This window comes from Haliaeetus albicilla, chromosome 3 (genome assembly GCF_947461875.1).
Source record: "Haliaeetus albicilla chromosome 3, bHalAlb1.1, whole genome shotgun sequence".
NCBI lineage: Eukaryota > Metazoa > Chordata > Aves > Accipitriformes > Accipitridae > Haliaeetus > Haliaeetus albicilla.
This window is the reverse complement of record NC_091485.1, coordinates 68164764-68186610: the sequence shown is the minus strand read 5'-3', so window position 1 is coordinate 68186610 and position 21847 is coordinate 68164764. Positions and strand designations below refer to the sequence as shown.

Below are 21847 nucleotides of genomic sequence, written 5' to 3'. Positions count from 1 at the left end.
CGACCAGGGAGCAACGGTATCCAGCCGGCAGAAGGCCACGTCCTCTCTAAACTCTGCACCCGCCGCCACTGACGCCGCTTCCCAGGCAGAGCTCCGGTGGGAACGTGCTGCCATCCGGGTGTCAGGCTGCAGCGTCTGCCCTGCTCTTACCCCAGCGCTGGACAGCAGTAGTGAGTACACCTGTGGGAGGAGGTGAGGAGGCTGAGGAGTATCAGGGAGTCTGAGAGGGAGACAGACTGTTGGAACTGCACCTACCATCCCTCGGACAGACCTGTCAGGCAGACAGGACACAAGGTATGGAGGATTCCCTGTCCTCTCCCCACCCGGCAGAAGGCGGTGACTGAAGGGATAGGGGGCAATGGCCACAAGTTCCTGCCTGGCACGGCAGGCGCATCTCCTCCATGACTCCCCCACCTTCCCAGGTGCCCTTGCACAATAGGTACGAGGCTCTGCAAGTGGAACCGAACAAGGACGAGGACGATGGTTCATCTCTCTTGGAGGTATTGCCAAGGTTAAGTTGGCCTACGCCCTGCATCAAAACTGCTTCCATAAAGAAAAAAAGATGGGTCATTGTCATAGGAGACTCTCTTCTGCGGGGAACAGAAGGCCCGATATGCCGACCAGACCCACTTCTTAGGGAAGTCTGCTGCCTCCCTGGGGCCCGGGCTAAAGATGTGACGAGGAAACTTCCGACCGTGGTACAGCCCTCAGATTATTACCTGTTCCTGCTTTTTCATGTAGGCAGTGATGAACTTGCAATAAGAAGTACAAGGGAGATCAAGAGAGACTTCAGGGCCTTGGGATGACTGGTTAAGGGATCAGGAGCACAAGTAGTGTTCTCCTCTATCTTTCCAGTTGCAGGGAATGATGAGGGAAGAAACAGAAAGAGCCAGCAGATCAATACCTGGCTCTGAGCCTGGTGTCTCCAGCAGATTTTTGGTTTTTTGATCATGAGACAGTCTACATGACACCAGGCCAGCTGGCAACAGACAGGGTACACCTGTCTCAAAGAGGCAAAAGGATCTTTGTGCAAGAGTTAGCAGGGCTCATCAAAAGACCTTTAAACTAGATCTGAAGGGGGAAAGGGATAAAACAAGGTTTGCTAGAGATAAGACTATGGGCAGCATGCCAATGTTTGAGGGATGGTGTGCTAGTGAGGTCCTTCAGTCTGCTTTACACATACTGTGCTGGGTACACTAGAGCACATTTGAAACATCTCTATATTAATGCACATGGCACGAGGAATAAACAAGAGGAGCTATAAACTTCGGCTCAGTCCCAGGGCTACGACATCATTGGCATAAGCAAAACCTGGTGGGATGAGTCCTGTGACTGGTGTGCTGTGATGGACGGTTATAGGCTCTTCCGGAGGGATAGGCAAGGCAGGGGGTACTGCTGTATGTAAGGGTGGGGTTGGATTCTATGGTGCTTACAGTTGGCAATGACACAGTTGAGATCCCCTGGGTAAGGATGAAGGGGAAAGCAAATAAAGTGGTTGTTGTGGGAGTCTACTATCAACCACCCAGCCAGGACAATGACACCGATGAATTGTTCTACAAGGAATTAAGGGATACCTCCAGATCAACTGCCCTTGTCTTTATGAGTGATTTTAACTTCCCAAGCATCAACCGGGAATATCATACAGTAGGCACAAACAGGTCCAGGAAATATATGAAGCACATTGAAGATAACTTCTTGGTGTAGGTACTAAGGGAGCCAACTAGGAAATGTGCCCTCCTAGATTTTTTTGTTTGGAAACGGAGAGGGACTCGTGGGCAAAGTGCTGATCGGTGACTCTCTTGGTCACAGTAACCACAAAGTATTTGAGTTTCAAATTGTTGGTGATAGAAGAAAAACTGCCAGCAAAACTTCGACCCTGCACACGGGGAGAACAGACTTTGGGCTGCTGAAGGAGCCAGTTAGTAAGGTCCCCTGGAAATCTGCTTTTGAAGGTATTGGGGTCCGTGAACGCTGGTCACTTTTTAAAAGCCATCTCTTAGGAGCACAGAAGCTGGCAATACCAAAGTGTCCGAAGTCAAGCAAGTGGGGCAGAAGGCTGGCTTGGCTGAGCAGGGATCATATTCTAGAACTTAGGGGGAAAAGGAAAATGTATGGACATTGGAAGCAATAACAGGCGACACAAGAAGACCACAGAGATGCTGTTCGCCACTGTAGGGAGAAAATTTGTGCAGCTGAAACTTGATTAGTTCAAGGTGGCTAGCACTGTGACAGACAACAAAAAGGGCTTTATAAAGTATGTTAACAGCAAAAGGAGTATCAGAGATAACATTGGTCCATTGCTTGATGAGGTCGGTCACCTCACAAATAAGGATGTAGACAAAGTGGAGACATTTAATGCCTTCTCCGCCTCTAACACCAGTAACGGGCTCTGGGACCCACGGACTGAGGGGTTATGATAAACTCCCAGCTGACCCTGAACTTGTGCAAGACTTGCTGCTCCAGTTGGATGTGCAGAAGTCTCTGGGGCCCAATGGGATTCATCCCAGGGTACTGAAAAAGCTGGCCAATGTCATTGAGGGACCTCTCTCCATTATTTTTCAATGGTCTTGGGAGTCTGGAGAGGTCCCAGTCGACTGGAAGCTGGCAAATGTTGTCCCAATTTCAAGAAGGGTAAGAAGGAAGTAATCACAGGCCTGTCAGTCTCAATTCAGTGCCTGGCAAAATTATGGAGAAGGTTATCCTGCCAGTTACCGAAAAACACTTAAGAGTGAATGTAGTCATTGGTCATAGCCAGCATGGGTTCATGAGGGGAAAGTCCTGCTTAACCAACTTAATGTCCTGTTATGACAAGGTCACTCATCTAGTTGACCAAGGGAAGCCAGTGGATGTGGTAGTTTTGGATTTTAGCAAAGCTTTTGATACTGTCTCTCACAGTATCCTGCTGTACAAAATGTCCAGCACACGGCTAGACAAGTCCATAACACGTTGGGTGAGCAACTGGCTGATGGGTCGGGCTCAAAGAGTTTTAGTAAATGGGGTTATATCAGGCTGGTGGCCAGTCACCAGTGGGATTCCGCAGGGCTCGATTTTAGGGCCAGTGCTCTCTAATGTTTTTATAAATGAACTGGACACAGGAATCGAATGTACATTAAGTAAGTTTGCTGACAATACTTAAACCAGGAGGAGCTGTGGACCCCCTCAAGGGTAGACAGGCTTTACAGAGAGATCTGGAAAGACTAGAGAGCCGGGCAATCGCCAACCGTACGAAATTTAACAAGAGCAAGTGCCAGATTCTCCACCTGGGACAGGGTAATCCTGGTTATACATACAAACTGGGGGATGAGAGGATGGAGAGTAGCCCCGCAGAAAGAGATCTGGGGGTCTGGGTTGATAGCAAGTTGAATATGAGTCAACAGCATGCTCTGGCAGCTGAACTATTAGAGCGTGTCCAAAGCAGGGCAACCAAGATGGTGAAAGGTCTCAAGGACAAGACTTATGAGGAGCAGCTGAGGTCACTTAGTTTGTTCATCTTGGAGAAGAGAAGGCTGAGGGGTGACCTCATTGCAGTCTGCAACTTCCTCAAGGGGGGCAGCGGAGGGGGACGTGCTGATCTCCTTCCTCTCTCTGGTGACCAGCAATAGGACACAAGGAAATGGAATGAAGCTGCATCAGGGGAAGTTCAGGCTGGACCTTAGGAAAATGTTCTTCACTGAGAGGGTGGTCAGTCACTGCAACAGGCTCCCCAGGCAAGTGGTCATGGCACCAAGCCTGTCAGAGTTCAGGGATTGTCTGGATGACGCTCTTAGTCATATGGTTTAGTGTTAGGTAGTCCATCAAGGAGCAGGGAGTCAGACTTGATGATCCTGATGGGTCCCTTCCAGCTTGAGATATTCTATTCTATAGCTGTGCAATAGTATAAACGTAACATTGATAAAAATAAGCTTTCCTTTAAAAGGCTGTGTTTTGTTTTGTTTTTGGTGGTGGTGGGGGAACATTTTAACTTGGAGTTTTACTGGAATGGCGAGAAATAATCTACTACATATTTGCTACTGCTCTAGAAAGCTTCAGGGCGTAAGCAAAAGTACAGATTAGTGAACAACATTTAAGTTACGTTCCCCCTTGTTCTTCAAGTAAGGAATACGCATCATAAATGAACTCCAATATACAATATCAGCACCATAAAAAGAAAATCTGAAAAAAAGGGGAGAGGCTATTTTAACAAAATCATTTACAGAAATTGCTGCTCTCATTTTCAGTACTGTGCTTAGAAGTATTTCAGTTAAGTTGTGGTAGCACAACCGGCCATTAGATGTCATTGTTGCCACTATGTTTAAGATTGGTTTCTACAAAGTTTCAAGTAGTACCTACTAAAATATATTACTGCATATGATTGCTTGCAATATGATTTTTCATAAAAGGACTAGTATTAGCTCTGTACCAAAGGCATAGAATGATGCCTATATTTCAAGGGCCATACAATAATATAACCAACAAATTTATTATAAGTCCACCAGTATTTTTAATTTTCATTGAGCTTCTTGGCTATCTGTTCAGTTAACAATTAAAAGAACAGTCTTTCAGAAGTCAAATACATAAAGTGAGCCTGAGATTTAGAGGCAAGTACAATCAGAGACACCACACTTGCCATTACTGCTTTTTGATTCAAGCTGTTTTAATACCATTTCATTGAGGAAGGGGGAGAAGGGAAGGAATTTTAAGTGAGGCTATGTTACTGTCATTACTCACCAATTGTTTGAATAATAGCATTCTGGACAATCCTCTCATCACTCTCCTTGGAGCTTGTGCTGATAGTGGCACTTCCTGCTGAACTGCGCCTATCACCCAGCTCAAAGTCAACACTGATGCGCAAGTGCTTCAACAAGGTATTAAAAACCTCCAGAACTGTTGGACCTGGAAACAACACATAACAATGACTGCACCTGTCAATGGAAAGATGCCTTAACAAAATGTAAACTAACCTTTTCAATCCCTTTTCAGAAGAAATCAGATGAAGCTGAAAAGTACAAATAAAATTCACTGTTTGAGGGATATGGCCTAGGGATAAACTTTTGAAATGTGCCTATACCTTGACATTTTACAGATTATTTTGGAATCAGGAAATGCAATCGGGTATATACACATAATCCATTACTACCAAGTTGTAGTGGGTCTGGCTGGGATGGAGTTAACTTTCTTCCTAGCAGCCTCAGCGGTGCTGTGCTTTGAATCTGTGACTAAAATAGTGTTGACAACACACCAGTGTTTTGGCTGTTGCTGAACAGTGCTAGGAAGTGTCAAGTCTTTTTCACACTTCATCCCTACAGAGAGCAGGCTGGGGTGTGCAAGAAACTGGGAGGACACACAGACTGGGCCAGCTGACCCAAACTGACCAAAGGGCTATTCCATACCATATAATGTCATGCTCAGCAATAAAAGCTCAAGGAAAGGAGGAGGAATCAGGTGAACATTTGTTCATATGGCATTTGTCTTCCAAGTAACCATTATGCATGCTGAGGCCCTGCTTTCCAGGAAGTGGCTAAACATCTGCCTGTCAATGGGAAGTACTGAATACATTCCTTTGCTTTCCTTGTGCATGAGCTTTTGCTTCACCCATTAATTTGTCTTTATCTTGATCCATGAGACTTCTCACCTTCTTTCTACCTTCTCCCTGACCTGTGGGAAAGGGGAGTGAGCAAATGGCTGTTGGCCACAGTCAACCCACCATGCAAGTTTTATACAGAAAATGAGCGGTTGCTGAAATGAAGCATCAACAATGGGTTAAACTGCACCCAAACTTATTTCAAAACCTGCTACTAAAATCCAGTTCTATATATTGGATCAAATAATGAGCTCTTTTCATAATATGGTAGAAGACTTCACAAGGCTGTGCATGCAACTGTCTTGCCTAAAGAGAAAGGACAGGCACAGAATCAAGCTAATGAAACAAAGCAATAATGTTTCAGCAAGAGACCAAAGCAAAACAGCAGCAGAGCACATGTGTGTACACATCTTCATAACTACTCTTATTTCAAGGAACTATGCTACCATAAGTGACATAATTCACCTTATTTCAGCTGCTTCATAGTTACTAAGGTATAATTCCTCAAAGATCATTCTGCTCTTGACTCCCATATTATCACTCATCTCACAGCAGCTGTATCACAAAGCGACAGTGCTCTTTACATTTTGTAGAGACACACACAGTTCTCTCAGATTTTGTGACTTCTTACCAAAGAGGAATTCCTGCCTTTCACAAGGCTGTAAAAATGCATCTACTCATTTTTTCAATGCAAAGGATTATAAAAGTCAAACGACTAAGTAAGTACATTTGAGTAATTGTAAACCAAGTAAGACTTCAAGTATTTTATCAGCACAAAGGAGAAAAAAAATAATAAATACAAAACATTCTCAAAATATATGCTTTCATTCAGTCTGAAAACAAAGCAAAAATGAACACCACCCTTCAAATCTATCCTTTCACCTGATGCCTTTAATTAAAGATGACTTACCTATTGATCCTTTAGCTGCGATTGCAACTGCTTCCAAAAGAACCTGAATAATACCAGCACGAACTCGTGGTGAGTCTCTTTTGCGAACATCAAGGTGTCCAAGAATTTCTTGTATTACATGATGGGAATATTGTGCCTATTGAAATCCAAACAAACAGAAAGAAAAGCTTCATCTGTGACGTTAATAAGAATGACTTCATACACCACACAGCTATAGTCATGACCATGTTTCTATTCTGCAATATTCTTACTACACAAATTCAATTAAATTTCAATCAATTAATGATTAAATATGGATTTTAAAAACTACCATGACAGACGAAGCCACACAGGTCCATGCAGCACCATATACAAAAGCTTACAACATTAAAATATCCAGGAATATCTACAAGCACAGAGGAAGCATGAAGTGGTACTTCATTCAGCTAACTGCAGTCCAAGGACTTCCACTGGCCTTACAAAAAAGCGTAACTGATACAAACGCTAAGAAAACTCAGCTTTCTCCCACAAACCTGGAATTCTACGACTTTATCTTTTGGGTGTCTCTGCTTGATGCAATCCAAGAATCAGACTTTGATCATGTTTACAACAGACAACAGAGGTTGCCCACTAGTAAAAATCAATTAGCAAAACACAGTTCCATGTGAAGTTGGTTTCCTGGGTTGTAAAAGCAGTACAGCTGTATAGGCACGGAGAAATTACTAACGTGAGAGATTATTTTTATCAAGCACAATGTCCGATCAGTTCAGCTATCCTGCTCCTTGTTGAGCTTGCTGAAAGACCTCTGCACTACCTTCCATTGAGAATTCCTTAATATCTTTTTTTCTTCTACAAGTGTACAGTAATTGAAAGTAAATCAGATAACTTCTGATTACAAACTACGCTTAGGTTATTATTTGAAAAGTTTGAAGAATAAGCAAGCCTAAGGAGTTATGAAACGGGATCTTCTGGATTCTTTGACTTCATCTACTGTCTATCACTATTGTGGTGAGGTGAACATTTAAACCTGTCTCATGTGCTTGAAATATGTATGCAAGGAAAAAAAAACACTAAAGAAAACCCTACCTGTATAGAATACATGATGATTTTGAAGCAGGAAACAGCAAATTCATTGGGATCCCATAGTCTATGATGGTCTAAATGCCTGTAACCAAAATTTAAGGGACCAGAAATAATGACATAACACACATATAAAAAATGGCATCTTAAAGTTTTCTCAAAATTCACCCCAAAGGGATTATTTTCTTACATAAAGGTTCTAAACAATGACTTATTAACTAGGTGAGAAAACTAGAACTTCAGAAAAGCATTTGTTTTCAAGGTTTAGGATGCGATCACAAAACATTTGGCTACAACAGAAATTCCCAATTCTCTAGTTTCAGGAATTTAAGGAAACTAGTCATACCAAGGATATACAGTTAAGAATATACTGTTTCTATGCAAAGTGCATGCATAAAAGTGGCGGTGGCATTATATGCTTATTTTCACGAAAGAGACACACTGAAGAGGATGGTTATAATACCTTGACAAACTTCTACTCTAAATAAGATGAATAATTTGGTTTGAATGACGAGCTACAAAATAATCATGGCTGAATGTTACATCCAGAATAGAGACTCTTAAGAACTATTTTTGTTTTCACAGTGGCTTCATGAATAATATATATGGAAAACAAAAAAGAGCTACTCTTTGTGTATATACTCCCTTATCACTGAAGCATTTCAACACTTCCTGCAAGAAATATCAAAACAGAACCAGAACAATAAATGCATCAGTTTCTCTTTAAATGGGATAGGAACCACCAATGAAAAACTTTGTCAGAGTTTCAAGCAAAGACAAGAAATTCTGCTTAAGCACTATGCCGAAAGCTGTGAATAGGGCACACATCAAATTTTCCAAAAAGGAGATCTGAGTATCTGGAAAAGCATGACAAAAATAAATGCAATTTTAAATCTAGAAGACTGAAAAAAGTAATTTTGAATGCCTTTACATTGATATGATTTAGGTTAAAAAAAACAAAAACAACCAACAACAAACACCAACCCCCCCCCCAAACAAACAAACAACACCCCCCACCCCACCCCCCACCCCGCCAAAACTAACAAAAAACTTTTACAGAAACTGAATTTAGGTAGAGTTTCTAAGTAGGTATCTCAGCTACAGAATCAATATCGGTCTGCCCTTTCCCAAAGAACGTAAGAAACATATAAAGATGCTTCAAATAACAAACTTGAAAGCATACAGGTGAAAGAAGTCAGTACTCTGGACACAGAAGGACCGACTGGATGCTTTAACTTACTTTGCCTGGAATCTGGAGGTCTCAATTAACTCACTGGCCAGCTGCTACCAGCCTAGTGACCTAGCTGAGTACACAGGTCTCCTTCAAGGTTGATTAAACCAGCTGGCATAAAGCTACCTTTTCCTGTGCCCTAAATTATCTTGCAGTGCATTGCGGAGCTTAAAAAAAACATACTGCCATTTTGACACATGACATACCTTTAATAGAAATCCCTACAGGAAAGAATTTCAGGAATTTCAGAGGTCTTTGTCTGTCAAGATAACAGCATATTTGCATTACTAAACATTAAACTGGATTACCTGTTGGGGATAGCTGCCTTTCTTATGCACATTCCAAACACACAGCTGTATTTAATCCTGACTTGGGGTAGAAAGACAAACAAAATTACCTCTTTAAATGCTTCAAGTCTTAGCGGCTCATAATATATTTAATCCTGTCTTCTTTCTCCCTAATATCATTCCAGTACGGTCCATCAAATACAAAATCATACTCTTCACTATCTTCTCCCAATTGGAACTGATCCTTTAATCTTTCAGGGTAGCATGTGTTCTCTGTTACCCTTGACAGTTCCTCTTTATCTGCCCCAAAGATCCATTCAGGCAGATTATGGTCAACTACATCTTAAAAACCTTTCCTCTCAAAGCAAGACATACAGTTTTCTTTTTCCAGAAAGGCAAAGTATTAGCTGCTTCAGGTAGCTGAACTGATGGGAAGACAGCAGGGGGAAGATGACAGCCTAGGTTAATGTTTTGTGTAATAGCTCAACGGGCAGCATACGTCGTATACTGGAATTTTCTTCCTAAGAAAAGAGGTATTAGATTACTGTAGGTGATATATTTTACTCGTCATAATGCAGGCAGTGTATTCAGTGTAGTTTTGTTTTTGTAAAAGACAGTAAATGGTATTTCAGCATGGTGGATTTAGTTTAGTTAAAATCAAGTCACATCTTGCCCATTTTTTTTTTCCAATTACATTTCTTTTAATAAAGAATATAATTTATTGCTGGATTAAAAAATGCCATAATCTGCCTTCCATTAAGATCTGCTGCATGTATGTAGCAAATGTGCACAATTAGGTTTCTCAAATTAAAAGGAACAGCAGAACCAATGGTACAAGTTACTACATTATGGAGTGAGAGCCACTAACAGTCCCTGAATTCACTCACATTGTCACGTATTCAAGCAATCCTTCTAGTACAAAACGATAAACTGATACAGATGTTCAGAAAGCAGAACTGAGGCATGTATGGGAATACATAAAATAATTTTCTCATGCATTACATTTTCTGAAAGAATATTAAACACCAGTCTTTTGATATTCAAACCCCTTGCACAGATGATGTGATAATTCACAATAATGGAAATACAGTGAGATGAATAGGGTGTAACTTGTTATACTTGGGAAGTTGTTTATATTCACTAGGTTTCTGTATCCCTCTGGATCTGCCTCATCTATTCACCACTGCAAATTCATGCTAAATAAGTCTAAATAGCTTGTGACTGTTGACACAAAATAAATTTTTTTTTCATATCATATTAATATAATATTTTTTTTACTTTCATTAACCAGTTTGCCAGATTGATTTGTCAGATTTCATTAAAAATGGGAATTTGAGAGTTTCTAGCTGCTAAATGTAGACAGTTATAACCATGGAGATTTTCTGCCAAAGGCAAGGAGAATTAAGGTCAATCCAAACCCATACCAGGAGACCAACTTCAGATTTCAACTATCTTCATTATATTTAAAACCCTCAATCATTGAATGTACTCAGCCTCATGATGCAAGCAGCACTATTCTCTCAGTTTTGCAAGGAAGTGATAGCATGTTGACTGATATTCCAATGCCACATGAAACAAGCCTTCAAGCGGGGAACTGAACTTGCATCTTCAGTGTTAGCACTGTAATAAGCGGCCTTATCTTTATTTCCAGAGCTTTCTTAAAAGCTGTGAAATTGTTGAAAACTGTTAGGAGAAACTGTTTTCTAATCAAGTATACATAAACTAATTTAGGTTTTTCAAACAGATAAAGTGCAATGGACTCACTATCTCAAACTTTCATTCTACCAGTTCTGCTCATTCACAAAGTAAAACTGATTAGATAGAGCACTCCCTTTTTATTTAGGAAAAACAGTTTGAAAATTGCATTTTCTGAATCTCTTGTTCTTAAAAAAACCTAAACTTTTACAGCAGTTATTTATAAAAAGATAAATTTATTTGGCAATTCTTCCTCAAAATGGAACACAAAAATGGTGACCACAAAGACCCTCTATTCATAGAAGAGATAATATATTCTCAGTAACTGGTCATTATCTACTGATTTCAGCGCACAAATGCCGCATGTGCCATGTAGAGATGCACAAAGACTCAAGCAGTTCCTTAGGATCACAGCAAGCAAGAAAAGAAATTAAGCTGGAAAGAACACTTCCAAAGCTTTGGATTTGCCACAGGAAATGCAGGTATGACATCTTCTCGAACACCAAACCAAGTACTAACTCTAGTCTAGGGAATCAGGAATTATTTGTGGGAAACTTCCCTGATACTGAAATGATTCAAAAGACTGAAGTAACGCACATGCTGATAAAGTTTCGAGATAAACCCATAAAAGGAACTTAAAAGTGGCAGGAAAGCAGCTGCAATATAGTTCAAAATAGTCCACCCAGACTGTTTAGTACCTAAACGTTACTCTAGTGGCAGTTATTTTGGAGGAATGCAAATTTTAATTGTCGGAAAGAATGAGAATTTTTTAATAAAACACTCAACTTTGCAACAGTTAAACTCCTATCAGATTGGTATAATAGGTACACATGGCAAGTGAGATAATAGCACAGTTCTTTGCATTTAATGTGAAAAAAAAAAGGGCTACAAAAGTTTTCTGCCCTCAATACCTACCCTATCTTCCTTTTGCATTTCTGTTCTTACTTAACAGTAGTAACTTGAAAATGGCTTTATGTAACTTGAAAAGTCTTTTAGTATATGAATGGAATACTTAGTCTTTGTGGGAGGAACTAGGCTATCTAAGATAAGATATTCCCATAACAGGTGGGTATCTTGAAAATCTACAAAGAGCAAGCAGGTCTCCTGATCAGCAGGAAAAGCCAGAGTTTGAAAGCAGTATCACCGAGTCTACTGCTTCCTGCAGAGGTTTCTCCTGAGAACATGCCTACTTTGTAGACACTAGCAGAGGTGAAAGAAGCAGATATAAGTTATCTCAATGCTTATAGCTTTTTTCACATCATATTTTTTTAAGGAAGCAACTGGGGCAATGCAGAGAACTAAATAATGCTGGACTTGAGAGTTAATACATTAGCTATAATTTGTACTGTGTGCATTTGTGCATGATGTGTGTACTGTGTGCACATCTGCCATTCACTACTTAATGAGCTGTTAAAGATATTCCTCACAGAGTATCAAAACAGGTCTTGGAAGAAAACTGCAAGAAAGTATAAATCTTAACTTTATGTATTAATCTAGGCACAGTATTCCTTTCAGCTACTTGTATTTTACTCGGCTTGTCTCTTCACTGACTGCAACAGTCATCTATGGGACATTAATATCTTGAAATAACAGTTTCACATTCAAAAGAAAGGCCAGCTGAGCCAATAACCCATCCAAATCATTATATCGCACTTCTAAAATCAGTAAAATGGGATACATATTTCTCCATAACTATCTTCAAGTTAGCAGACAGGCAACAAAGAGGTGAGATTAAAAGAGAGGCAATTATTTGAAGAAACATGAATGGAATCCTTCGGGTTGAAAAGGAGGACAGAATTTAATGCAACATAATTAGAGGATGAAATTAAAAAAATCTCTTTAAGAAAGACCTTCTATGAATTTTCAACTTACGCGAAAACTGGTCTGACAGCATTATTCATATTTCCATAGGTTGCTCGTCCTAGTAGTTCCCTGAAACAATTCTCAGCCAGCAGAGCAGGATTTTCCTCTTTCTCTCCTCCTGTAGGAGAGGATGGAGGGCCTATTCTGCTGAAATAAGACAAAACCACATTGATTGGATTACTGATTAATATTCATCTTCCTTACTGTACCCAGCCTTGGTTCTACAATGTTCATGAGTCACGCTCTTGATCTAGGCAAGAACTGTTATCTCAATATGCATCAAACCAGAATTCTGAATAAAACATTTTATTATCCTATGGCAGGACTACAGATCATCATCTGTTCTCTCACTGCTGACCACTATATTAGTAAATACTTATATGGCAAAAACAATGGCTGTTAATACTGATTTAACTTGTTACCCACTGCATTTTGACAAACTATTACCCACTGCCAACAATGAATGAAGGCTATGAAACCATGCAAAAAAGCTAGGCAGAATCTTAGTCATTTTGTTCAGACTAATGATCTCATTCACCTGCCCACTACTGAATCCACACTGTGTGGGCGAGTGTTAAATAAAACTCCAATACTTCTGCAGAAACAGATGGCTTGTGAGTTGACAAAAAGTCTGATTGAACCAATTAGAACATTATCACCCACACACTTACCTCTAACTAGATAGTGCACAAGTTAGTCACCCTCTAACTGACTGTCTCCCAACATTACTATGGAGAGGACCGTGCAGGCTGTCCGTGCCCAGGCACCGGCAGCGTGGCTGCAGGGCGGCCTGTGTGAGGAGAGGCCGGGGCTGCCCCGTGCCGGACACAGCCGGTTCCAGCCGGTCCCAGCCGGCTCCAACGGCCCCACCGCAGGACACAGCTGAGCCCCTCAGCCAAGATGGCGGAAAACAGGTTCCAGAAAGGGCCGAAGGCAGCACAGGCAGAGGAGGAGGAGGAGGAGGGAGCTGAGGAGGGACCCCCAGGAGGAGGATGAGGAGGAGGGCGGGAGGCGGTGCAGGCCCGCAGCAGGGATCCCCTGCAGCCCTGGAGAGACCCCGCTGGAGCAGAGACCCCCCCTGCAGCCCGGGGAGGGCCCCACAGGGGCCGCAGCAGGGGGATATTTCCTGCAGGAGCTGCGGCCGTGGAGAGCCCGGGCGGGAGCAGGTTGTCCCTGAAGGACTGCAGCCCGGGGAAGGGCCCGCGCTGGAGCAGGGAGACGTGGGAGGAGGGAGGAGCGGCCCAGAGGGGCTGGGGGGGACCCACCGCAACCCCCGGCCCCAGCCCCTGCACCGCCCCTCGGGGGGACACGAGTCGGGAGGGAAGGGGTGAAGCTGGGAATGGGGAAAAGTAGGGGGGAAGGTGTTTTAATTTGGGTTTTATTTCTCCCTACCTAAATCTATTTTAATTGGCAATAAATTAAATTAATTTTCCCCAAGTCAAGTCTGGTTTGTCTGTGATGGTAATTGGTGAGTGATCTCCCTGTCTCTATCTTGACCCATGAGGTTTCTCATCCTATTTTCTCCCTGTCGTGTTGCGGGGGAGGGTAGTGAAAGAATGGCTGGGTGGGAGTTTGGCTTTTAGCCAGGGCTAACCCACCACAAGGAATGAAAAGCTAAGCATATCTATTAGAATATCTGGATCAGTACATACAAACCTCTAACTTTTAACCTTATTAAAACATAACACCTTGCCAAGTTGCTTTTTGCCATGCAGTATTCTTCATCTCTATGATACCATTGGGCAACTGGACGCCCATATTCACCACATAGTACGTTACTAATAATTTGGAGGGGGAAAAAAAAAAAAAACCCATCAAACACCTTTCGCATTCGGAAATGTATTTTTAAGATGTAGATATTGATGTTAATTTCCCCATACTATATTTATAAAGGTGGCCCTTGTTGAAGGAGGATTCTTCTTTCCCTAAAAGCATTGCTCTGAAAAAGAAACAAAGCAACATAACAACAAAAAAATACAGATTGTCAAACTTTGCATCAGATAAATACACCATGAAGAGTGTTAAACTGCCTAAGTTTTGCTGAGAAATTTGTCCTTTAACAAGAAGACTAGTTATTGCAATCATAGAAATGTACTACTGATAGTAAAGGATAATAAAAAATGACACAATGGGAGGGAGAGGAAAAAAGCAATGGCAGGGGAGAATTTATTACTACAACTACTATTTCTTCAGGTGCTAAAATACGCCAGTGAAAGACTAAATTAATTTCATATGGAAATTTAAACTTATGACTTAATGGATCTTGCAGTGCAAAGCAAGGCTTTAGTGCTTTATACTAATGACCAAACTTTTGTAAAGTTCAAATACTGTCATTTTCAATTTTTTTTTTTTCCTTGGTGACTGGGAATTAGGCCAACTGCTTAAAATCAACATGGCACAAAAAGAGAGTAAGAGTACTGAATTAAAGACAGAATCCAGACACAAGAGAAGCAAAACTACATAAATCTTACAGTTTTGGACAACCCAAAACCTACAAAGGCCTGAATTCTACCACTAAGCTTTCCTGTCCTCACCATGGAGTAACTAAAATCAGCACCTGCACTGTAAACAGTGAAAGGTAGAGCCTTTCTAGAAGAGTTTCCAGTTTCCCAGTTCTCATTTTTGATGCAGGCCTTAGTAATGTTTTTTTGGTTCGTTTTTTGGCTTGTAGGTTGGCTGTGGGTCTTTTAGTTGTTTGGGGTTTGGTTTTTTTTTTGCTTTTTTTTTTTTCCTCCTTTGTCCAAAGTCACCTCCTCCTCAGCACACAGAGACCTGAATTACTAGAACAAATGAAACGTATTTCTGAATTTAAGTGCTTCACACATCATACCATTAAGCTGTTACTAATACTTCATTTAAATTGAGCAGTTGAGAGGTGGGAGACTGAGGAAGAAGGAAATAAAACAGTTCCACCTAAGGTGCAATATTACTTATTGAGAAGTATGGTACAGGTGGCAAATATTTTTTTTGCACAGAACGCATTATAGAAACTTAAGTGAGGATTCATTCACCTACATTAACATTATTCAACTATGCATTAGGAGATGTATTTTAGACTGCAGAAATCAGTACACTAAAACCTTAATCATACTTCCAGTTCTGCAGTGCAAGCTTGTGCATTAAATATGTTTAAAAGTGTTCACTGACAGCATCAGCTTTAGTTAATGTTCACTCTTCAGCATCATAAAAACATAGCTTTAGAGCATTATAAAAAGTCAAATACTGAAATACCACGAGTCAGATAAACACATTAACATCAAAGTTGTAATATCTTCTGATATCAAAAGATATTCTAGTGTTTCAAGACTACTGCAATCTAAAAGTTGCAATATAAAAATCCTGTTGCCTCTGGCAACATCAGTGTTTCAGAAGCTACCGTAACATTGCTAGATTGTCAGATTTTAATAATAAAAAAGCCCCAGGCACCCTGTTAGATAAGTAAGGAGAGAAATAGTTTTACAAATGCACAATGATTAGAATTCTAAAAGGCATGATAATTTGTATATAATCCACCATGAGTACCACTAAACTGCAGCTTTATCCAACTGCTGTGCCCCTCAATCTCCGTTTGTTTTTTTTTTTTTTTCCTGTACTGCCTAGACTCTGATCTAGACAGATGGGCATCCTTCTCAGCACAGAAGGTACAAACAACAGTGCAGGACTGTCATTCCCATTGCTGTTTTGACACAGATTCCCTAGAACACAGCAGGATTACAAAGGCGGCTGGATGGGGGGGAAAGAAAGCAGGCTGCAGAACACACGGAGCTAGTCTGTCTGGAAGAATTCTAGTTAAAATGCAGTAAAAATAAGTTATCTTTTAAATGTTTGTATATGCAATCCTATAGAAAGTGACTTCTCAGCATTGCTTGGAGTCTTATTTTAGAATAGGTTAAAGGAAGATATTGCAATCCAGTCTTCCTACTCTAAAACGTTAGTCTTAGACTGCATCACAATGTTCAAAATTATCTCCCGTTGTCTGTAGGAATCAGTTTTATTTTGAACTTTAACAGCATCTACCTATAAGTATTTCTCAGTTAGTGCTCCTTAGCATTATTAGTTGACAGACAATGAATATAAAACTTTGTACAGCCTCTCAAGTTTCTAAATTCAAATGAGCAACTTGCACTCATTTTGTTTCACTGACTTGGTTTTTAAACAAAGATCTGACAAATCCAACTGCAACACTTAAAAAAAAAATTACTACTATTCCTCTGCATCCAGACTTTCTGTACTACCACAAGTCCAGAGGAATGAAACATGAAATGTATTTTGCAATGAAATGGGCAAGAACTACTCCCTTTAACTGTCTACCAGCTTTCTTGTGGGTAATCTCTATCAGAAAAGGTGGCAACAAGGAACTGGAAGGAAGGATGTTTTGAAGTACAGCAGTTTCTATAGCAAACATCTAATCACAGGCTTAAACTGGCTCACAGCAACTCAGCATCGCATGCATGAGACTTCCGTAACACCACAAAACCAGGACTGGCCAAAAAAATATGATGTGACATGTGAAGTAAGACTTAACTGCTACTTTTGAGCGGAGTAGCTACAGAAATGTTTGACTATGACTAACTCACCCCAAGAAAGAAATATATTCTAATCTACCTCTAAAACAGAATTTATATGAACATTATAGATATATTAGAAGGATTTGAAGTCAAGTCTACAAGTGCTAGAGTGTCCTTCTGCCTTAAACAAGGCTGGCACGTTTAGCTTTTCAGTAATCATGAAAAATATCGTACAAACTAAGTGAATTTCCAATTTCATATATCCCCATTTTAGAGATACACATAAATTGACATACATGACTCACTCTTCTGAATTTTCTTCTAGGGAACTTGAAGGAGGGAGGGAGAGTCTTTCAGGCAATGCCTTATACTATACTGAAGTATGCATGGCAATTATTTTGTAATACAGAATCGTCGTGAAGTACAACTAAGAAAAAACCCAATCTGATTTTTAGAATATGTTACACTTGCAAATTTATCTGATAGTCACATAACTAGAATGTGCATTCAGATATACAGACAAATAACAACATCCACATATAATTATCTTTTTAAAATGTTTAAATACTAAATTCTTAACCCCAAAAAGTGCCTTATCTGACATGTACTCAGAAGAATCTTGAATTAAGCTATTAAGGTTCCACAAGTAAAAATTACACTGATCTTTAAGGTAAGTGTTACCTACGTGTCCTTCAGCTTTAAAGAAAAATCATTATTTTCTATGGACTTAAGTTGGGGCTATTTTCTGGAATTTCTGCTCTTTCTCAAATAAAGCTTTGATTCCATCTGCCAGAACAAAATGCTTCTTACTCTTCAAGATGCCTCTGTTTGTGCTCCACAAATATGAAGCCGCATGTAAAACGAGATGAGAAATTCTCTGTAAGATCATTTAAGGCCAACAGATGAACAATTTATAAATACTGTTTTCAGTTTTTCTGTCATATGCACATAATACAAGGCCCCTACTTGCCACTTGGAAAATCATTAGGTTTTTTTCCTGTTGAATGTGCAGTATAGAAAAAGTTTCAAGCAGCCAGTTCAGATGTTTAATTAACAGTTGCCTTTTGACAGATTTGTTTTTCACCACTACTGAATTGCTCAACAAATGATAAAAATTAGTCCTGCAGTACATATAAACTGATCTGCTTTAAGTGGTTGATCTAAATCCTATTTCAGTCAGTAAGGTGACTGGTATATCCTCAACATCAATTATCAGAGATCTTTTCTGAAGGCATATCTGGCAGGTAATATGCCTAGGAGTCATTGAAAGCCAAAAAAGAGAAGGGTGTCTACATATTAATAAATTTTAAATCCCCACTTTAAGTACTGTTGCAGACAGGACAGACAGTTGTTAGTAATGGCTAAATGGGAATTAAACCCTCAATTGTTAACAAATATAACTAACAAAATCATTTGAGTCACCAAAAAGCCTGTGCTTACTAATCTCTGACATTACAAAACACAGAGTTTACAATTTTCAAGAAGTCTAAACACGGTTATACAATTTCTGGAGAAATTTTTAGGCCAATAGAATCCGGAACAAGTGAAACAAAGGCGGTTGAAAAGACTTTAAGAGAAGAAACGTTAAGAGCAGTTAAGCAGAGCTGCACTATTCAGTTTCAAGGAGACTCAGCTAGTAAATGTCAGTAGTTATTTCCACTAAAAAGAAAAAGGTATCTATCATAAAATCTAAGCCTAAAGATTGTTTAAAAAACATGCCAGTGACCAGGAATAAAAATACCTGTCAATATCTTCTATTTTCTGCATATTAAACAGCAATGATGGTACTATCTTGTCCATGTGCTGAGGTTCCCATATAGTTGCTCGAAGTTCATCATTAACTGTTTTTCGAACCACTCCCTGAATGCCCCTGATTCCAGCAATTCGGATCCTAAGGAAGGAAAAAAGGAATTACTAAAAAGGAGAAACACAGAACCTCCCAGTATGGCTGTTTACCTATTAGACAATAGTAATTATGTAGTGTAGAATTCCACTAAGTTCTCAAAAGCAGTATTTGGAAATTTGGCCAATTCATTAAGGTTGCCCATATTGCCTTTAAACGCCTTTATAGTAAAGAAGCTGACAAAAAAACTGAACAGAAGGTGATCTGTAAGGATAATGCTGACACTGATAAATGAATACTCAAACTGTGTTTACAACCTCCAAAAGAAAGTCACATGGGTAAAACCCCACCAACTCTATGCAATTTACTATCCATCAGTTGAAATGTGTGCAATCTCAACCTATTCCAGTGCTGAAGAAAAATATTGTGAAGTTATCACAGCAAAGCTGAAGCAATAGCTACCAGAGCCATGTGATCATGTCCTTAAAAAGTTGTAATTAACGCTGTGGATTAATCATAACAAATCTTTAAAGATTCGTGCAAGATTCACAAGATGGAAAGCAAAGGATAATTCTATCAACTTAAGCCTGATGCACAAAAGGAACCACCACTTTTATCCTAAAACCATTTGAAACAAATTAACTAAGAACTGATCAACCACAACAATAAAACAATAAAAAGCAAAAATTAATATAAGTTCTAAAAAAGATTTAGTCTAGCTGTTAGCTGTTTTGTTTTGTTGAACAAAAAGAGTTTGCAGGAGAATCTGTACAGTGAATAGAATGGCAAAATATTCTTTTTTGAAGTGGTAATAGCGAATTATGCCATTATAATAAATGGTGGGAATAGAATTTTACTTACTGAAAATGAGTAGAAGAAAAGGTGATATAGCAATCAAGGGAAATAAGCACAAGCTTCACTAAAATTTGAAATTACTTCTATTAAAATCCATCCCTCATTTTTTAAATCTTGATTTCAGTATGGACAACACATAACTAGCCTTTGTTCAGTCAAATTCACTACATTAAAACATTTGCTAGATGAACTACAGACCTAACCGAACTCTATAATTAGTATTTTTGTTTAGATTTCCATTTGTAAATACTTCTATCTGTAGCCCTCTGATTTTCAGCTATTTCTGAACAAAGCCACATGCATTCAATATGGATGTGATACCATTCCAAACCTTTCAAGACACTTTTAATAGGGTTACATACCAAACAGGGAAGATGAATGCACAAACAGCTAGAAAAGCACTTGCTATTGCTGTACTACAACTACAGCACAGTATTCAATATTAAGTTTCCAATATTAAGGATCTAAGATTGACAATTAAGGCACAGAGCTTCCAAAATTCCATCACAGACATCTTTTTTTTTTTTTCTTTTAAATTATTAGTTCTGTCTGTTTTAGGATCAGCTGAATTACTCCCTAGTGCCCATCAACGGTATCAACTACATGTGATATCTGCTTTTAGAATTGTAATCTGTAGTCACAGCTCATCTGTTTTGTTGAATTACCTCAGTACCTACAGCAAATCTGGTATGCCAACTCCAAGAATGAAAGAGATCTTTATGAACAGCAATCAACAGAGACACATTTAAACTGTCTACGATGATGTGGGGAAAAAGTCATATTGCTACTTTTGGTCAACCTGAGTGAAAAACCGATTCACGTGGGGGAAAAAAGGGTCACACTTTTGTGTGCTGGAGTGCCACTAGCACTAATTTCATGTTCTTACTGTTGTACAGGAGGCTGAAAAATGAGGGTTGAAGTACTGAGGAAGGGGCAGCATCAAATTTCATCACATACAGGAAATGTTTCATTTCTCTAAGGAAGGCTCAGATAGGTATTAAAGCAAAGATTACATTTAAATCAAGGTCATGTACAGTCTTATGTCACTAGGATGAAATTCCTCCCTATCTAAGGGTACATCAACATTGCAAACTGAAGCACAGGTAATGGTACAGACTGACAATCTGAAGAGCAAAAGATTAGCACAGTTCTTTTACTCCTACAGCAATCACAGCTTTGAAGTATTTTACTTTAGGGTGTCCTTATGAGTGGTAGATCGTACTTGATAGATGAATCGGGGATGTACTATTCTCTTAATTCATTCCAAGTTCTAGTTTATTACTAATGATACCTCTCATTTGCAAGCGGCAATGAAAGTGAAAGTAGTACTAAAAATCCTGAGCTGAGCTTCATATCCTAAGCTCTTATGGAATATTTTACAGTAAGTAATCAGTTTAACATTTCTGGTTTAGTTTCCCTAAGCCAAAAAGGCAAAAATCTCAAAAAGCTCACTAAAACATTTATTAATACTACTTACAACCATCAGCTTCAGGTAAATACACTGTACCTGACACAAGCCTAAGTTATGAGGTAGTTGCAGGATACACCAGTTTAATTAGTGACACCTGCCTAAGAAGTTTCCATCCCCTTTGCCCCTTCGTCCCCAAGTATTATTTACCATCCCTTCAGTCCTTCCCCAACCAATTCATGGGGGTTCATGCTGTAAAACCATTCACTGGAATAATCTTCCTAAAGTGAAAGAGGGTGGAAAAGTACAGGAGCAGGAGGCAGATTTAATCCTAACCTTTTTAGAGACAAATTTTAGAGCAGAACCCTATGTACAGCAATAGTGCAACAAATAAGATGGGAGCAAATTATGAAAAATAAGGAGGAATGAACCAGAAAACTAAAGGAGGAGTGAATTCCTTGTTTTGTTTTCTTTTTTTCCCCCTAAGTGATGTACACAGTATTCACTCTTTTGAAAATACAGTTCACAGATTTTTGAAACTGCAAACTTCTAAGAAAAATCTTTACGCATTGCAGCTAACATAACAGCAGCACACCCAAAGGGTTGAATAAATGTTCAGCACATTAAT

The 21847-nt window shown here is 39.6% G+C and overlaps 1 protein-coding gene across 8 annotated transcripts in view; it reads right to left on the bottom strand.

The window, feature by feature from the left end:
• The window catches only part of EFR3A (EFR3 homolog A), an 88470-nt gene that overhangs the window by 29388 nt on the left and 37235 nt on the right, over positions 1 to 21847 (bottom strand). For 7 of the 8 annotated variants that reach the window (XM_069780075.1, XM_069780077.1, XM_069780074.1 and 4 more), the window contains 5 exons: positions 18855 to 19004; positions 12615 to 12752; positions 7536 to 7614; positions 6471 to 6606; positions 4708 to 4872 (listed from right to left, as the gene is read on the bottom strand). In XM_069780075.1, the coding sequence (XP_069636176.1) occupies positions 4708 to 4872; positions 6471 to 6606; positions 7536 to 7614; positions 12615 to 12752; positions 18855 to 19004 (668 nt within the window). The remainder of the gene's footprint in view (positions 1 to 4707; positions 4873 to 6470; positions 6607 to 7535; positions 7615 to 12614; positions 12753 to 18854; positions 19005 to 21847) is intronic. The other variant, XM_069780071.1, reaches the window with a different exon arrangement.